Below are 20,588 nucleotides of genomic sequence, written 5' to 3' on the forward strand. Positions count from 1 at the left end.
ATATATTTATGTAGCCTTTATATGAGAAAAGGAGGGAAAGAGCCATTAGATTTAAAAGAGATGTTTGACAATGCACAGGTCAGAAAACAGTGGCAAGATCTAACTGACTGCCATTTTTAACATATATTTCTATCATCTGCATGGAAAGAGACACTTCTTGCCATAGTGGGATAATTAAACGAGCTGACAAACCTGGAGAGAGGAAATAGATTAATTATCCAGTTCATGCAGACTGTTCTCACCAGTCAATCCTTGGTTTGCCAATAAAACCCCTTCACCAACAAAAGAATTAATGAGAGGAAAAATAAAATGTTAACAGTCCAAAGAGAAAGCACATTGGGTTCAGAATAGAATATTTAGAAAGAATGCATACTTGGTTGGCTGACACTCTAAATATTTTGCTGCTAGCCTCTCTTTCAAGAATTTGAATAACACCCAAGAGCTATCATTTGCACATTAAACTAACGTAAGTATTAGGAGTTGGTTTATCTGATATCTTCTGATTGCCTATAGTAGTTTAATTGCTCTGTGTGCATTTGTATGTCTACCCAGCTACTATTTCTTTCTCTCTTTTGGCGTATAAGATCTGTTTTACACATTACTTTTCCCAATAAGAAGGTTAAGCCCATTATAACTAAACTTGTGCATTTTATAACAAAACTATGACACAGATATCATTTGGGCTTCACAGTTTCTGCTGAGGAATTTCTTTAAGTAGCTCTGAGGCATTAAGATCAAAATGTTACAGAAAAAGAAATGAAACTAGGCAATGAGAAAGTAGTTTGACAGTACTATAAACTGTAATGCTTCCTCAATGCCTTTGCACCTTATCCTCCAGTTCTTTCTGAGGTGTGACCTAATCAATATCTTTCAATGAACACTAAAAATGTTCTGTCTTGAAAGTATCACCAAAGTCACTCACTTGCCTAGAAAGTCCAACAGCACAAAACCAACCTGAGTTCCAAGATTGCCATCAGCATGGAATGGGGTAGGTGCTGTGTTGACAAACTCAGATGGAATTGAATAATAACTTATTTGGAACTTTTATTAGTTTATTTTATTTCCATACTTTGAACTTTAAAAGGAGCCAAAACTTTGAATTGTGTTACAGTACACACACAACTGCCTTCCTCTTAACCACCGAGAGAGTTTGCTTACCCAATATCATGCAATGGGTTTCCATGTCTGAGTGGGGATTCGAACCCTGGTCCTCCAGAATCATAATCCAATACTAAAGTTATTACACCATGTTGGATCTCTTTCTACCACAATGTCTCTTTGTACAGCTCTCTGTACGTAGAGAGGCATCATGGTGGAGAAAGTTACAGCATGGTGTTGGAGTTTGAATATTGAACTAAGATTCTGGATGACTAGGATTCAAAACCCCACTCAGGCAACAGAATTTATTGAGTGAGCATGAGCAAGTTAAATGATCTCAGTCTTATGAGGAAGATGCTAGTAGAACCCTAAATAAGAACTAGTCGAGAAAACCCTATGATAGGGTTGCCAGGCATTGGACATAATAACCACAACTGTGACAATGTATATCCCCTTTGAGCTTTTTACAAGAAAGGGGAGATACAAACAGGAATAAACAGATTGCGTCATCCATGTAAGAATTAACTATGCCTTTGGTATTCTTGGAAACCTTATATTTGTGACCAAGTCTCCTTGAATTCATGTCTCAGAAAACATTGATAGGATTGTTGTAACTGTCCTAATTCTTGGGATATTTTTTAAAATGTTGTGAGCTCTGAATTTCTATGTTTCAGTCATTATTTAAGATCTCATTGTCTTCAATATCGCTAAGCAACCAGTGATGTTATTTATATACTTCTAGAAAGCATATGGATTTGTATCTCTGGCATCACCCCAATGGTAATTTTTGCTTGCCTTTGGAACAAAGCCCACATCTATATAGTCAGAATATATTCATATAATGCAGTTTAATTGCAATGAACTGCATTATATGCATCTACACTGTCCATATAATGCAGTTTTAATCTCTCAAGTATTTTTCTGGCACTATAAAAACAATCATAATAAACCGAATAACCCACAGCATTTATGGGTTATTCAGTTTATTATTATTGTTTTTATAGTGCCAGAAAAATATGTGAGAGAGATCTGCAACAGGTAGCAAATGATATGACTGGCCTAGGTTATTATGCAACTTGACAGTCAAGGCAGGGGGGCTATTTGCTATTCTGTTTGGGGCAGTAAAATACCTGAGACCCACCATGTTTCCAGGAACAAAGTGGCAGTAGCAGTCTAGACTCCAGTAATTTAAGGGAGATTATTTTTCATGCCTTTCTTTGCTCTCTTTTCACTTGCCTGCTCATTCCATCCCTTCTCCCGGTAAGAGGCAGCTTTCCAGTATTGCACATTCTATCAGACAACAGTGGCCTGGAATTTGACAGCTGCCTGATAAGACGGCCTGCAATTCTCTTTATCTCTGGTGTGTGAATTAGCTTTGCCTTAACACCTTTGTCACATCCCCGCCCCAACTCCCCCTTTCCTGACCCCCCACAGTCACAGACGGGAAGCTGACAGATAAAAGATCTTCTCTGGGGCCAGGATTCTAATTAAACACCTCACTCGCCTGTAGCACATTCCCGCCTGGAATTCAGGATTAGTTTAACCCCCTCCCCCTCTTTTTAAAAATTCATCTCCCCGAATAAATGTTTCCCCACACCTTTCTCTTGTGCTATCTACATTTGCTTCATTCGTAGCTTCCCCAGCTAAGATGGCAGTGTCTTAGATACTCCAAACACTACTGAATGTACGATATTCCTCCACTTATCAAGAATTACCAAAATGTATTTTTCACTTCGAAAGGAAGTTATAATGCTGGACAAAAAGTTCCAAGCACACTACATAAAAAAGCTGTGGCATTAAGGAATAGGCAGTCATGATGAATAGAAGAGGTTAATATCCAATACTTGGTAGTTAATATGTCAGTTCCTAGGAGATTGCACAGTTTCTAATTGATTTTTTTCTGTTACATTGGAAGCCACTCTACAACTCACATGGCATCAATTTTACATTTATTTATTTGTAACAGGACAGCAAAAAGGATTCACAACTCCCAGACAGGGCAGCCATTTTCTTTGAGGCTTTGTAAAAAAATAATTAACTATCATCCTATGAAAATCTATCGTTGCTTCAGTCTCTGATATAATCACGTAATTTATTGATTAAGGTGAGGCCATTGGGAGTGAAGAACAGAATTCTGGTATAATTGTTCATAGAAATGGAGCTGTTGATCCATTTCTGTTGGGACTAATCATTATATAAAGACTAGCAAAGCTATTTTTCCACCTGTGTGAGCCCAGACAATAGTCATTAACAATAATTGGTCCATCTGCCAGATATCTGAAAGGAGAGCCAAATAATAATGCTAAATCCTCATACCGATAAAATCTAGATACTTGAATATTGATGGTATCATTCAGCTATTTCACATTATCAAAACATATAGTATTCAATATGTTTGATAATGCATTCTACTTTTTGTGTAGCCCTTTCAGACAAAATGAATGTATAAAACTAAAGTGACTGAAAGTAAGGCCAGGTTTAAAGACTTCTGTACACTGTGCATAAAACCGTGCCTTGTGGGACTTACCAGCTTTCCGCAGGGCATGTAAGACATACCTGTTTCGACAGGCTTTTAATGTTTGATACTGCTGTTTTTAAATTGTTTTAAATAGCTTTTAAATTTTGTTAGATTTTAGCCATTCTTGTAAGCCGCTCCGAGCCCTAGGGGAGTGGCGGCATATAAGTTCAAATAAAAATAAATAAATAAAAAAATAAATGTCTAAAACTGCGGGAGCATCCTTCTCACAAGTTGATCTGGCGTGAAAAGCATTCATTTCTTTCTCGTGTTGATTTTCTTTTCAGATTATTTCCCACAAGTCTGTAATTGAGACTCACATTCTGGTTTTATTTTTTTCCAGGGAGGAATGATAGTCACCCTTTCTAGTGAACTCAATATTCTAGAATACTCACCAATAAAAGAAAGAATTTTGACCCTAAATTCAAGGAATTAGCTGGAATTCTATACTGTTGCTGCAAAGTATAATTAAATGATTGTTCTGCACTATTTTAGTTGAAGTGAATTTCTTGTTTGAGATTTAAATATTTTTGAGAGACCAGTTGGTACTTCCTTTGTTGAAAGGCAGACTAGAACTACTGTGATACCCACAATTCTGTAACAACAATTCCTTTCACACATAGTCCTTTTTTCTTCCAGGGATACCCTTCTGCCTCTTCCCCCCAGCTTCAAATCCCCTCACTTTACCGAGCTGTTCTGGCACTGGACACTTGAGCTGTTGAAACGAAGAGCAGGTACACGATGAATCACGCCTTGGATGTTGAGGACACACTCATATCCACGCTGGCCAGACTGAGGTTGGGGTAAGTTTTTAGCTTTCAGTGTAATGGGCTTCACCTCACCGACAGGAATCAAAATCTCTTCTGTGGGGAAAAGCTGTGGGCAGTCCTGGAAAATATATACAAAAAAGAGGTATTCAGGAAAATATGTGTGAATGGCTTTGAATCTTAATGGCATATATGGAGTGTCATCTTATCACCATGCCCTCTATTGCAAGAAGCTGATCTTACATCTGGTTGTCTCAAAAATCTGTTTCACACTCAAAATATAAATGATCATTTAGAGCTGGCTGGAGGATTTGTTTGTTTGTTTACTTGTTTGGCTTGGTATGAAAGGATGCCAGGAGGTGGGATGCCCCAATTCACTGCACTCTATGTGGGGCTGCCTTTAAAGAGCGCTTGGAAGCTTTAGCCGGTGCAGGGATCAGCAGCCAGGTTACTAACAGGAGCACCGTACAGGGAGAGAACAATTCTCATGTTACGGCAACTCCACTGGCTCCCAGTTTGCTATCAGGCAAAATTTAAAGTGCTGGTTGTTACCATTAAAACCCTAAATGGTTTGGGTCCAGACTACCTGACCAATCGCCTCTCCTCATTTGAACCTGCCCTGTCACTGTGCCCATCAGGGGAAGTCCTCCTCTTAGTCCCACCCCCATCTCAAACCCAGTTGGTGGGGATGAGTGAGAGGTCCTTCTCTGCCCCTTGCCTCTGAAACTCTTTCCTGAAGGATATCAGAATGGCCCCATCGCTGTCCTCCTTTAGGAAGCCAATAAACATCTTCCTATGTACCCAGGCTTATGGAAATGCGAATGGTTAAAGATTCGGCCTTATGAAATAGGAATGTAATATGGACATGGATTTTAACCCTGTTTTATTGATATTGTTTTTAATTTGTTATTATTGTTTCTCTTCTGATTTATATAATTATTGAATGTGCTGTATTGTCTATTGGAATTTTGTTAATTTATTGTTCCATTTTTCAATGGCATTGAATGTTTGCCTTTCATGCTGTGAGCCACCCTGAGTCCTCATAGGGAAACAGGGCAGGATAGAAATAATTTTTTACTTAATTACTTACTTACATTTGGAGGAGGCGTTTGGGTTTAAAATGAAATGTGATCTGCTTTACAGAGGACAACCCAATGAGCAATGGGTGTTCTCCAATTATTGACAGGAAATGCCGCCAACCCTAGTTAGCACAATCCTAAGAAATGTTGAGCTATTCCAGTAACACCAGGAATCTGTCTTCTCCTGTTTGAAAATTTGAACGGCTGAGAGAAGACAGAAATCTGTTTAAAATAATCTTATATTTTCTAAGTCTAGGCTGAAAATAAATAAAAATAAAATATCAACAAGATACCCATCACCAACTGGCACCTGGATAGCAGAATGAGCAGATATACCTGAGCACACCTTCCCCCACTTTGTTGAGGAGCATTTTATTTCCACATTAATGGTAGTAATGTCATCTACATTTCCATCTATACATATAAATTAACGTATTTAAATGCTATATAGGTATCTATCTTTTTTAAATAAAGTCTAACTGGCCACCCTAGGATTACAAGATCCCAAACCTTGCTCTAGAGCAATTTCTCATTAAATTAGTAAACAAACCAAACTGTCATCATATTAAATATATTTCATTTAGACAGCTGGAGACACAGGAAGACTCCTCTGGAATGATTTATGAATAAACACAACAGTGACAGTAAAGTCAAGAGTTCCCATTGACATTTTTCAACAAAACGGGCTGACTTAAGAACACAGTGTTTGTGTGGATTTAAGTCATCTGTTGATTTATGGCAATTCCATAAATTTCATAGGGTTTTTTTTAATGCAAGGAATACTCAGTTGGATTTGTCAGTTCCCTTTTTCCAAAATATAGCCCACAGCACTTGGTGGTCTCAAATACAGGCAGTTCCTGAATTACAAACACCTAACTTCCAAGCTTGTGTGTGTGTGTGTGTGTGTGTCACACTTAAAAGATGTACCTGTTCCAACTTAAATACAAATTCATCTTAAGAACAAACCTATAGAACCCATCTTTTTCATAACTTGGGGACTGCCTGTATTAACCAGGACTGACCCAGCTTAGCTTTCAAGATCAAATATACTCTCATGCCTTTAGGGTATTTAGAACATAGAGCTCCTTTCAAAATGGGGAAATCTTTGTAAAAAGAAAGATTCACTCCACTTAGTGCATAAATAGATGACAATTTTCACACCAATGAATGTAAACATTTAACAAATACATTGGTGTGGCATATTAATCTACTTTGAGAGCCTCTTTTCATTTGTAATAATTTATTTTATTTAGATAGCTCCAGCAACAAGAAAGCAGAAATATATAATTCACAGCACCCACAACTTTCAGAATAAATCACTCATCCAATTACACACTGTGCCCTGAAGCATGATTTGTTAACAGCAAATACCAGGAGTTACATTTGCTAATTAACAAATGAAAAGTTTCAGCTCATGACATCACAGTTTATGTAATACCCTGTTTTTCTGATGTTCTGAAAGAATCAATAGATTTTTTTAAAAAAAGATTACATATTAAGGCAACTTTTTGTTTAGATTATTATGAGCAATCAACTAGATTCATTAGATGGAAACAGAACAGAGAACAGCCTATTCAAGATTGATTTTCCATTTGTCTTTTGGTTCCTGGGTTTTTATAATATTATGAATCCATTTATAAGCATTACTTGAAGAAGCTATTAGTACTTGGAAGTTGGAACTCAACATTCTTAGTTTCAATAACAACTGAGAGCTTACAGTTGTAGTATTGAAAATACCTACAATTTTAGGATTTGCGATAATAATGCAAGACTCAGTAATCAGTATGACCCTTACAGACAATTCTGCTGTGCAGCCATACCTATTATACTGAACATGGTTTGGAATATAATCATAACAGTAATAATTATGTCCAATGATTGGGAATTATTTATTTATTTATTTTAAAAATTTATATTCCACCCTTCTCACTCCGAAGGGGACTCAGGGCGGAGCACAGCATATCTATGGCAAACATTCAATGCCGGGACACAAATTCATATACACATACATAAACATTAAAAACATTTATCAAAATATTAAAATACATCATTTAAAACCATCCTAGTAATCCGCGTCAAATCTAATTGATCTGGTAATCTTTCTTATTGCTGCTTTATTGCCCCTTCCCAAAAGCTTGGTCCCACAGCCAAGTTTTTACCATCCTTCTAAAGGACAGGAAATCTTACCAGGAAGGGAGTTCCATAGCCGGGGAGCAATCACTGAGAAGGCCCTGTCTCTCGTCCCCACCAATCACGCCTGTGACAATGGTGGAACAGAAAGCAGGGCCTCCCCGGAGGATCTTAATCTCCATGATGGTTCATAGGGGGAGATGTATTCGGACAGGTAATTTGGGCTGGGGCCATTTAGGGCTTTATAGGTCAAAGCCAGAACTTTGAATTGTGCCCGTTAGCAAACAGGCAGCCAGTAGAGCTGGCGTAACATGGGAGTTGTATGCTCCCTGTATGCTGCCTCAGTTATTAACCTGGCTGCCTCTCGTTGGACTATTTGAAGCTTCTGAGCAGTCTTCAAAGGCAACCCCACATAGAGTGTGTTGCAATAATCTATCCTAGATGTAATGAGAGCGTGGACCACTGTGGCCAAGTCTGACTTCCCAAGGTACGAATTGAAAATATTAACTTTAACTTTTTCAAAAGAAGTGTCTAATTTAGGAGTGACCATCATGTTACGTTTGAACTGCATGCAGCCTCACTACGACCATTTTTGCACTGTACAAGGCACCCTTGAAAACTGCATCGCTATATCCAGAGTCAAGCTGATGATAAACAAAAATGCATTTTTATACTTTGCTACTGAATGTTGACAGTGTGGCTTCAGGGGTACCGGATGGATCACAAATGGATCACATCTTTTAAGTGTGACTCCCTGTCCTTCGGGTACTTAAAAATGCTAACATTTTATTAGAACCTGCAATTACACACCCTCTCCAAATATTTTTATTTTCACAATATGTTCTGATATAACCCTTCTAAAGAGAACAAACAAACTTAAAGAACTGATTTGCTTGTAACTTGGGGACTGCTTGTAATCTGGTATATCATAGCCACATGAGTGGAACAGATTTTTTTTCCTGTCATGCTTTTAAAAATTTCCTCCTTCTATGAAATTAAAAGAAAGGAAATTTCTCATATTAGGTCTATATATGCATAAAATGACTATGATCTGTGCAAATGTGTAAGAGTGCTACCGTACCCATACTGTACTTTGTATGCACACACGTCCTTCTGTATATAGCTTAAGTGTGCCTTCAATGTTACAATGTATATAGCTTAAGTGTGCATTCACATGGGAAATAAGCAAGACGAACTCCAACTTTTAGCACAACACCACAAATATGATATCATAGGGATCACTGAAACCTGGTGGGATGACTCCTATCGCTGGAATGTAGATATCGAGGGGTATAACCTCTTCCACAGAAACCGAACAAAGGGGAGAGGAGGCGGAGTAGCCTTATATGTCAAAAACTCTTATGCTGCAGAAGAGATTCAAGACAGCAATCTGGGAAACCAGCTTGAAATCATCTGGATAAGAATCAAGGGAACTGGGACTCAAAAAGATGTCGTTAGGTGTCTACTACAGACCCCCAAGCCAGGAGGAAGAACTTGATGAAGCCTTCTGCCAACAGTTGACCAAACAGGCACAGAGAAGAGATGTTGTAGTCATGGGCGATTTCAACTATCCCGATATTTGCTGGAAAACAAACTCGGCCAAGAGTACAAGGTCCAACAAATTTCTCGCTTGCCTTGCAGACAATTTCATGGTCCAGAAGGTAGAAGAGGCAACAAGGGGATTGGCTACTCTTGATCTCATCCTAACAAATGCGGAGGACCTGATCGATGCAGTCGAAGTAGTAGGATCCTTAGGGGCAAGTGACCATGTGCTCCTGCAATTTGAGGTACAAAGGAAGGCCGAAACTAAGACAAGTCAAACCCGCATTTTGGACTTTAGGAGAGCTGATTTCCAAAAAATGAAGGAAATGCTGAGCAGCATTCCGTGGACACAGATACTAAAAGACAAGGGAGTTACGGATGGATGGGAATTTCTCAAGAGTGAAATACTCAAGGCGCAATTGCAAACCGTGCCAACAAAGAGAAAAAATAGGACAAGTGCAAAGAAGCCAGAATGGATGTCCAAAGAACTTCTAACTGTGCTAAGACACAAAAGAGACATGCACAAGAAGTGGAAAAAGTCAGTAGAAAAAGGAAAAACAAGGAGGCGATAGGACCTCTTCGAGGAGAAGATGGGGCAATGCTGACAGGGGATAGGGAAAAGGTAGAACTACTTAATGCCTTCTTTGCCTCGGTCTTCTCACAAAAAGAGAGTCTTCAACCTCAGCAAGATGGAGTGGATGAGGGATTGGAGGACATCCAACCCCAAATTGGGAAAGAAGTCGTCCAGGAATACCTGGCCGCTCTTAATGAGTTCAAGTCCCCAGGGCCAGATCAACTACACCCCAGAGTATTGAAGGAACTAGCAGAAGTCATTTTGGAACCATTGGCAACCATCTTTGAGAGTTCTTGGAGAACGGGAGAAGTTCCAGCAGATTGGAGGAGGACCAATGTGGTCCCAATCTTCAAGAAGGGAAAAAAGGATGACCCAAACAACTACCGTCCGGTCAGCCTCACGTCGATACCGGGCAAGATTCTGGAAAAGATTGTTAAGGAAGCGGTCTGCAAACACTTAGAAACAAATGCAGTCATCGCTAATAGTCAACATGGATTTATCAAAAACAAGTCATGCCAGACTAATCTGATCTCTTTCTTCGATAGAGCTACAAGCTGGGTAGATGCGGGAAACGCCGTGGATGTAGCGTACCTGGATTTCAGTGAGGCCTTCGACAAGGTCCCCCATGACCTTCTGGCAAGGAAACTAGTCCAATGTGGGCTAGGCAAAACTACGGTGAGGTGGATCTGTAATTGGTTAAGTGGACGAACACAGAGAGTGCTCACTAATGCTTCCTCTTCATCTTGGAAAGAAGTGACAAGTGGAGTGCCGCAGGGTTCCGTCCTGGGCCCGGTCCTGTTCAACATCTTTATTAACGACTTAGATGAAGGGCTAGAAGGCATGATCATCAAGTTTGCAGACGACACCAAATTGGGAGGGATAGCCAATAGTCCAGAGGACAGGAGCAGAATTCAAAACGATCTTGACAGATTAGAGAGATGGGCCAAAACTAACAAAATGAAGTTCAACAGTGACAAATGCAAGATACTCCACTTTGGCAGAAAAAATGAAATGCAAAGATACAGAATGGGTGACGCCTGGCTCAAGAGCAGTACGTGTGAAAAAGATCTTGGAGTCCTCGTGTACAACAAGTTAAACATGAGCCAATAATGTGATGTGGCGGCAAAAAAAGCCAATGGGATTTTGGCCTGCATCAATAAGAGCATAGTGTCTAGATCTAAGGAAGTAATGCTACCCCTCTATTCTGCTTTGGTTAGACCACATCTGGAATATTGTGTCCAATTCTGGGCACTTCAATTCAAGAGAGATATTGACAAGCTGGAATGTGTCCAGAGGAGGGCGACTAAAATGATCAAGGGTCTGGAGAACAAGCCCTATGAGGAGCGGCTTAGGGAACTGGGCATGTTTAGCCTGAAGAAGAGAAGGCTGAGAGGAGATATGATAGCCATGTATAAATATGTGAGAGGAAGCCACAGGGAGGAGGGAGCAAGCTTGTTTTCTGCTTCCTTGGAGACTAGGACGCGGAACAATGGCTTCAAACTACAGGAGAGGAGATTCCATCTGAACATTAGGAAGAACTTCCTGACTGTGAGAGCCGTTCAGCAGTGGAACTCTCTGCCCAGGAGTGTGGTGGAGGCTCCTTCTTTGGAAGCTTTTAAGCAGAGGCTGGATGGCCATTTGTCAGGGGTGATTTGAATGCAATATTCCTGCTTCTTGGCAGGGGGTTGGACTGGATGGCCCATGAGGTCTCTTCCAACTCTTTGATTCTGCATAACCCAACCTTGTATGATTATTTCATTGACACATTCACTTGAGGAACTCAATTCTATGAGTTTATTGTGGCATTTTCACTGAAGAACCTTTTGCAAATGCAGCCTATGCAAAATATGTCAGGGCATGAGGACTTCATCAAAGTCCCTTAGCCTGTGGAGATCTAGTATATGATTACACCACAAAAGTATTCATTCTTATGCCTCTTTCAATTAAAAATAATCCCACATTTAATGCCTTAGCATCTTCACTAACTCAGATATAGACACATAGAAAACAGAGGCTTCCTGCATAGGATGGGTAAATACCTTTAGCCTGCTGCTTAATAAGCATTTTATGCCATCTTTGGTTTATATTGGTTTATATTTTATTTTAAAGAGCAATCTTGTGCAAATTAGTAGTTCAAACTAATTTTCAAATCCTTTTGTGGGAATGAGAGGAAAGTGACCTTACTTTCAAGGTAATGACATTATGAATGGGAATAAAATGTTTACAGCCCTAACATGATTTTCACATGACACAATTAGAGAATATTAACACCATTCATCTTGGAATTAGTACTTTTGTGAAATATATAATTTTCTGCCAGAGAACTCTAGTGCTTCATCAAGGTACAAATCCAAGGATTAGCCATGGTAGTTAAAGTACTATCTAATTGTTGTATGTGAAAGATACCTAAGCCCTGCTTCCAAAACAGACTCAAAGCAATCCAGATTTACCTGTACCATTTACTTTCTGCTGCTGCTGGAACTGCACTGTTGCATGGGACTCACTATATCATAACACACATATTGAGACATCAAATGTTAAAGGATTTAAAATACACTGAGCATCAATAGACACAGGGCCCTTTCAGACAGGCCCAAAATGTGGGACCTGTCACAGTAAACCTGAATTTCTCCGTTTACTCTGGATTAATTTGACAACTTGTTGTTGTTCATTCGTTCAGTCGTCTCCGACTCTTCGTGACCTCATGGACCAGCCTACGCCAGAGCTCCCTGTCGGCCGTTACCACCCCCAGCTCCCTCAAGGTCAGTCCAGTCACTTCAAGGATGCCATCCATCCATCTTGCCCTTGGTCGGCCCCTCTTCCTTTTGCCTTCCACTTTCCCCAGCATAATTGTCTTCTCTAATTTGACAACTAGACAACTGGAAAAATCTGGGTCTTAACGTAAGTCTGGCTCTTTCCAGGTGTGGGCCCTGTGGGGATTGATTCCCAGGAACCACTTCCATGATCCTTGGGGGGGGGGGGGGTGTCAATCCTTAATGTGACCCCACCCTCCCTTCCCAACCCATTTACTCCAAACTTGCATGAGGGCTCCTCTGGTGAAAGCTCCTGGTATGTGAAAATAATGCACTAGGAGGTGCGGGGGGAGGGAGAAAGAAGGGATTTGACCCAGCAGGGCATGTATCCACCTTCCATTAAGCTTGGGGTTTGGGCTGGGTGTGGGGGTCTCAATCCTGGAAGCAACTGGGATATTTTATAATATTTTATTGTGTATAAGGATCCACAATTAACAGTTAAATAGCAAGGGTTTTATCAGGGTCAAGAGATGTAGATATTTAGTCTTTGTTTTGTGTATTTATTTTATTTGTGTTTATGCTGGGAGTGGATCCCAGTGGTTGGCCATTTTTAAAAATAGTCTCAAGGCACCTTTTTATCTAGATGCTGACAAAAAGCAAGCAGATATCCTTTACTTCCATACTCTTGACTAAGGTTCATCTGAAATAGAACAAACCTAGCTGTGGAAAATGAGAATATGCACGAAGTTTATTTTGATAGATTTGTTCACCCTTCGCATCTACGATAGGGGGGGGGGGTTGTGGGACCCATCATTCCTTGCTGCTAGTGATGTGGGTTGGTGCTGCTGGGTCTTCCAGGGCAAGAACATATTGTTGACTGCATGATTACTATCCTTACTTTAGGAAGACTGGCAATGTTTTTTCCTTAGGAAACATTGGGATGATTTTAATCTTTGTCTAGCTCTTATGGTAGTTAGCTGGAACAGCAACTCTCTGACCTCTTGTTGTTAGTCATTTCAGGGGTCCTGACCCTAAGAGGATTGATGATAGGAAATGGTTGTAATCTCTTCACCATTCTGTCTCACCAGGTTTCTCTCTTGCTCCTGGCCTTGTGACTGAAACACCACCAACAGAAAGATGAGTGATTACAACAGTACAATGTCTTTTTATAGCCCAATAACTATTTCGACTGTAACAAACTGCACAGGAATCTGCATCACATAGAAGGAAGAAAAAGATTTCTAACAAGCTTGGCTGTGCAAATAGCCAGCAGATATTGGCAATGAATCAAAAGAATAAGGAAGCAGAGGAATGGATGGGGTAACATTTTTACTTAGATGTTCTGCTAGCCTTAGTTGATGCAGAATTTTTATGCATTTTCTTTGAGTAATTTAGGATACTGTGCTTTCCCTTAATTTGCAGCGTTTTAAATGCTTTTAAATAGTTTTTAATTTTATGCTTTTTAAAATACATTCACTTTATTGTTCTTAATATTATGATTTTAAACTGTATCGTTTCTGCCAAATTTTCCAATCATTTTGTAATGGAAATGTTGTATTGTTAATGTCTCCCAAACTGAGAGATATGTCAAACTGGGGTTTGTTTATTGGGAATCTACTGGATTGGAATCTGTGTGTCCACTTCTCAGTTACTAAGGTTTCAAAATGTTGATTTTTCATTGCCAAATGTTGCAAAATGACAACAAAACTGGAACAAGTTTAGAAGGGTTTTTAAATCTGGGGAGGTATATGAATGCCGACTTCCTTGAATAGATTAAGAAGAATGCTTACTCCTACTCCACTCTATCATAAACTTTCCTTATTTGGATGCATCTCAAAAGGAAAAGTCCCCATTTTTTTGTCAAAGGACCCTAAAATATCAAGGGGTCTTGAATTAGAAACATTTAAATACAGTGGCTGCTATGCAAGATCTCCACTGATATGTGAGAAGAAGAGGTCTAGGGTGATAAGAGACTGCATTTCTGATCTGTCACCATGCTCCTTTATTGTCTATTCTACTACTTATATCTTTCATTTCCTTTAAAAGACGGTGGTGGTGCACAAAACCAGAATACTGTGAAATAGACACAAAAATTACAGGTCCCTAATTATCCTTTGATCTTTTAAAAACTCACACTATGCAATTTGAGATTCTGTGCCATTTTGTAGAAATTATTTCATTATTCTTACTGTGATCACACCAAAAACCTGTTTACACCATAGTAGTTTCAGAGATTAAATCTTGAAAAGGGACTGCATTATCTTCCTGGCTTGGTCTTTTAATAGATCTGTGGAGTGATGGAGGAAAAGACCAAAGCTTTTACCTAAAGCAAAAGGGGTGATTGCTTGCTTGCTCCTCTTCCCACCGTCCCTCCCTCCCTCCTCCTCAAATCAAATTATAGATTAAAAGTTTGGAAATGCTGGAAACTAAAGGACTTCTCTGATTGTTAAATACAAGACTAAAATGGTGTTTTCTCCAAAGGTTTCATTGTGAGAGAAATGTCACATCACAACTGTAGCGAAAGTAAAGAGTCAGTCAGATTGTGAGCATACTTCACTCTAGGGACAAGGGAGAAACTGTACATTCTTTCGGCTGTTTGACAGCTTCAGTGATTGCATTAATAAAGGGATCCAAAATGAGAAGGAAAAAGCTACATGATGCTGTATCAACTACTGCATACAGCACTTGTGAGTACTGCATTGCTACTGGCCTTTTTATTGAATTTCTCAGATGAATGAATGAAGTCACACAACCTGTAGAGACTTGCAAAAGAGAACTAGGTTTTGCTAAAGAGAAGCATACATGTCAGAGAACACAATTAGGTATTTCTATTACACTCTCTGGTTTCTTTTTAAATATTAGGTTACCTTTTAATTTTGGATTTTTTGGTCAATTTTGAAGCTGCTCAGTTAACTTGTACAGGTCTTCAAGTCATCTCTTCACTTATAATGACCGCATGGGTTTCACAGGGTTTTCCTGTAGCAAGGAACACTCAGAGGAGGCTTGCTATTTCAATGTTACTTTTATTGTTGATATATGCACTATTTTAGAAGAGTTGTATTAATTTGAAATCACTATCTTGACGTCCACTAATATACATATATATTCATTTTAACAATTTTCACATCTGCATTTATATGATTTTTTTTTTTGCAATATTGATCTTTTTTACCAATCCTTTTGACAAGTTGTTTGGTGCTCATTGTAGCCAGATTGGGAAGTATTGTCCAGGTTTGGGAGGTCCTGATGGACCACATTTTATTTATGTTTGAGCACACTTTTTCTGTTGTAAGAGTCAGCCCTGTAAACATTATACGTTCAGGCCTAAATCTTACTCGGAACTAGACTCATGAAATGAATGGAATTTGCCTACATGATAATTCACTAGTCTACAACTCATTCCACAAGTAGTCAGGATTGACCAATAGGATTTAGGTCACAATATCCTATTCCTTGTATACCTATTTCTATGTTTTCTGTGCTTCAGAGGAAAACAAAGCAGGTGAAGGGACAACAGCATGTAGAGAATGGGGAAGCGTTGCCCTACCCCAAATCTCAATTCACTATTGGTGCTGGAAATAAAAACAAAGCTTCCATATTGGCCAAGCAAGTACAGTAAATTTGAAGAGATGAAAATAACTCCGTATCAGTAATGTGGAGAAGCAAGAGGATGTGGTATGGCTCATCACATCTCCAGTGAGAAATGAAGGCAAAAGCATACACATGCTATTGCCAGCAGCTGTTTTTGTTACATAGATTTTGCTATCTCCTTAAAGGTCTGGTTGTTCAAGAGGAGCTGGGATGTGTATGCTAGAGTATGGCCTTAAGGGTTTTCCTGGTCACCCCTTTTGATCACACACAGATAGAGTCTGAAGATCCAGAAGGGAGCATCAGGAAACAGCTGAGTCTATACAGTTTAGGTCTCTGCTAGAAAAAGTAGTGACCTTCTACATTATTGCCTTCTACTTCGTCACACTTTGGAATAGCACCCTATTTGCCTCTGTTTACTGTGCAAAATATTTTTTTTTCCTGAGGAAAGCATCACATGCATATTTCTATATAGAATAAATCCTGATCATGAAGATTTTTGTCAGTCCATAATTCTTCTTCAACATGAACTGAAGATTTCTCAGAAAATTGCTTATTACATCTCTACCTTTAATAAATTTGTTGTTATTGTCTGTCTTCAATTTTTCCCCACTTTATGGTGGTCTTAGAGCAAAGACTTTTCTTAATTTCAAGAATGTTGTTTTGTTTTGTTTTGTTTTTTTAAAAGAAATATGGAACAGAGGTTGGCATTCATTGCACAAAAAGACAGTTTGAGTTTGTGCTTCTAAGCAAAGCCACAAGATCAGGAACCTGGGGGACTGGAGCACAGTTTCTTATTTACACCATGCCTTGTTACAAGCATCTTTGAAAGCATTAGCTAATGCTTTACATTCATAAATGTTAATCTAATTGGCATGTGAGCTGAAACTCTGTTCTCCCTTTTACATTGTGGATGGCTCCATTGATTTCTCTAACCTACCTAATACCTAATTTACTCTAGACAAATCCAAAGAAGAATGTAGTCGGTTGGCACAAAGAAATCAAAATCTAGTAACAGCCAGATAATTTAGAAGCTGTGATGTTCTATGTAATCTCACAGGTTTTTTCAAAAAATTAAAAATTCATTTGCTGACTGCATGTTGTTTTCTGGCCTTTGCTTTGCACACAGACAAGGCTGTATTCACCATGGTGATTAAATTACTAATAATTTAAAATGCAGGTTATGTCAGCCAATTTGTTTTGAATAAACATGCCCCTTTCAACCTGCAACCTCAGGTTTATCTCATTAATGCCTGCAGTTTTAGTCAATATTTTGCCCTAAAATATAACCCACCCTCTGTGCTTCTTCCCTAAACACAGTGATACCTATTTCTCATATCAAGTTGCTAATCTCCCTGTTGTCAGCAATTATTGAAATCCCACTGACCACAATTTCTTTAGAAACTCAGGCTCACAGCTGCTGCAATCTATTTAAATAGGAAGTAGGAGGAAAAAAGGACGAAATAATTAGAAAATATATAGTAAAAGTGCAAGATTGAAAAGTCCCTTAACCCAATTCAGTGAGGAAGAAGGATGCGCAAATGGAGCTATATGCAGAAGATCTGATGTTCATTTTTAGCTTGGATGCTTAGGTTAGCAATGTTACCTTAAATATGTTACTTTTCAGGGCAATTAGACAAACTTTTCTCATTCAGTGACAGTCAATGTCGGCTATCTAAGTTGAACCTAACAAATTGTGTGTTTGGGGAAGGAGGGGGAGGAAACACATTTTAAATTGTAATGTTTAAAATAAGAAGATAAACTGTAATTATTAATGAATAATCTACTTTTTTTCTGAAGCCAAGAGGGAGGGCACTGATCTAATTTTGTTGGGGAGGGAGTTCCGTAGATGAGGGGTCACCACTGAGAAGGCCCTGTCTCTTGTCCCCACCAGGTGCACCTGCAAAGGAGAAGGGCTCCCCAGACGATCTTAGCCTCCAAGATGGTTCATAGGGCAAGATACATTTGGACAGGCAAGCTGGGATGAAACCATTTAGGGTTTTTTAGACTAAAGCCATCACTTTAAATTGTGCTCAGTAGCAGACTGCAGCCTTAATATCATTCTGTACTGCAGCCAGTGGAGCTGGCATAACACTGGGGTTGTGTGCTCCCTGTGTGGATGAAGATAATCCAGTTCAAATCAGATAATATAGCTCTTTTGCTTTGATAACTTGGATTATCTGGCAATGTAGATGGGGCCGCTGTTTTCGAATCATTTTCAAAGATATAGACATTATAGTCCCTTGTAATATACAAAAAAAGAGGAAAGGATGGGATGAGTGGGGGAAGACAAAGAAATGTCAGGACTCTGATAACTATATAAATAAGTTGAATACCTGATGTCCTGTGTTGTTTGTATAGAAGTGGGTTTATACCCAGGAAAGCTCATCCTTAAATAAAAAAACAGTCTTAAAGGAGCAACTACATCCCACCCCCCATCCCCCTTTCTCCTATTCATTTCTTCAAATAATGTCCCAAGCTGTTCACTGTTTTATCACAAAAGTTCTCATTACTGAATTGTGAGGTATTTTTAAATCTACTAATGTAAAAATCATGTGGGGGTGTCATATGCTTTGACAAAAAGGATGAGTGTGAATTTGAAGTATGCACATCAGTGTATCATGGCCAATTGGATTCTGAAATCTCATTATTCCAGAAGTTGTCAATCCACCTCCTTTGACAAAGAACAGAAACCTAGACTATATGCAGCATGAATCTAATCAACAATAAATCACTTTCTTGACAAGCCCAGGTAAAGCTGATACTGGTTTCTACATCTTTTTAGAGAAAAAAAACCACAATGAAAATGTTCTCATTATGCAAACAAAGAGTGCAACATTTTGTCGTCTCTCAATTATATGTACTCGAACATCATTTGTGGGATTTGCTATTGGTTTAAATTAACTAAGTTTCCTAGGGGAATGAAAATCAAGTAATACAAATTTAGGGAAGTAAATGTAATCCCCAAAATTAAATGGATTTCTGTCAAGGCAAATTAACAATATCAGTGTATGTGAAAAATATTTCATCACAAAAATAATTAAACAGTGGACAACCAAATAATAATAGTAATAATAATAATACATTGCCTTATCTACCTGTGGGGACCAGGGGCGCTTTCCAACAAGAAACGGCAAACATTCAAAGCCATACCAACAAAACATACTAATAAGAAACAAACAAATGCAAATTACAATTCAGAACACATCTTTTTTTTATTACAGCCTCTCATGCCCTCTGATTCATGCACATTAATAGCATTCCCACATCTATTTTAGATGACATCCTCTCAACATTGTTAATGAACAGTCTGTGAGTCTTTTGTTAAATAGTATTATTTCTTGCCAGAAAGAGAAATGAAGATGCATCCATATTGAATAAGATACAACTTGATTCAGGTCTAGCCCACTTGTTTCAAACATTGAAAGCTAGTCATAATTTCTGACATAGATTTGGTATATTTTCACCTTACCAAAATTTTCCTAAATAGGATTAGTACGTAGTTGTTTCAGCAACAGATTATTTTCAGATCAAAGCAAAATAGTTTGTAATATAGTTCAGATGTCTGACAAGCTTTCCTTAGTTGTTTTTATGTCTTCATGTCTTGGAATTATTATTTAAGAGCAGAACCATTTGGAAGAAAACACCTAGCTATGAAGAAGGAAGACTATTTAAAAAAAATCAATCAACAGTATATTTAAATGCACTTAGTAGAGTAAAGTGGATAAGGTATGAATGTCCACATATTTTTGACCTGAAATCTCTAAAGACCTCAATAAAAATGTTTTATGAACTATTCCGTTCTGGTTTGCAGCAAAAGGTGTTTAGTGCAATATATGGTGAAGCAGGTGCAATCTTGCTTCCTTTCTAGCATGGCAAGGGTGAGCCACCTCTGTTTGACCCCAAAGGCAAGCCAAGCAATATAGCTTGTGTCTAGCTAGTCTATTTCCAGGAAGCCTAAACCTGTTGGCCTTCCTCTCAAGCTCTGAAGCCTAAAGGAAAGAACCTATTACCTATGTAGGTTTCACTGAGCCAATAAATCCATACTAGCTGGGATTTGCATTGTGGTTAAGCAAAGAAGTGTATGGTATTGTTCTTGTCTTTGTATACATAAACAGATGTAGATGCCATGAAATCTCACCTATATTCCCACTTTTTCAAAAAAAAAAAGAAAAGAAAAGAAAAGAAGGGATAGCTTCCTAATTATCCTCCCTTACAAGAAATAAATGGGAAAGGAAAGGTGGGTAAACGGAGCAGCTTTTTGGGGCTTGGTGGACAGCAGAGCCCACCTAAACCACAAAAGATAATGGAATACAATTCTATCTCATAAGTTCAGAATGTCTCTACTTTCAGAAGAATCTCAGACCTCAAGCCAGATTCCACAAAACATGGGTTTTGAAGTATTTCCATTTCTGTAACTTTGCTCACTCTTCACAACATGCTAAAAGCTACTTCTGAAGAAATGTAGATATAATAATAGTTACATGGTACTCAGGAAAGAAAAAGAAATGTTGAACAGAAAAAAGTGAAAATTGTCGGATT

General features: G+C 38.7%; 1 protein-coding gene across 1 annotated transcript in view; it reads right to left on the reverse strand.

Moving 5' to 3' along the window:
* PLXNA2 (plexin A2) overlaps positions 1-20,588 on the reverse strand; it is a 521,320-nt gene that overhangs the window by 173,640 nt on the left and 327,092 nt on the right. Inside the window, exon 10 of the mRNA XM_060772844.2 lies at positions 4,301-4,501. Coding sequence (XP_060628827.2) covers positions 4,301-4,501 — 201 coding nt within the window. The remainder of the gene's footprint in view (positions 1-4,300; positions 4,502-20,588) is intronic.

Source organism: Anolis sagrei, chromosome 4 (genome assembly GCF_037176765.1).
Source record: "Anolis sagrei isolate rAnoSag1 chromosome 4, rAnoSag1.mat, whole genome shotgun sequence".
NCBI lineage: Eukaryota > Metazoa > Chordata > Lepidosauria > Squamata > Dactyloidae > Anolis > Anolis sagrei.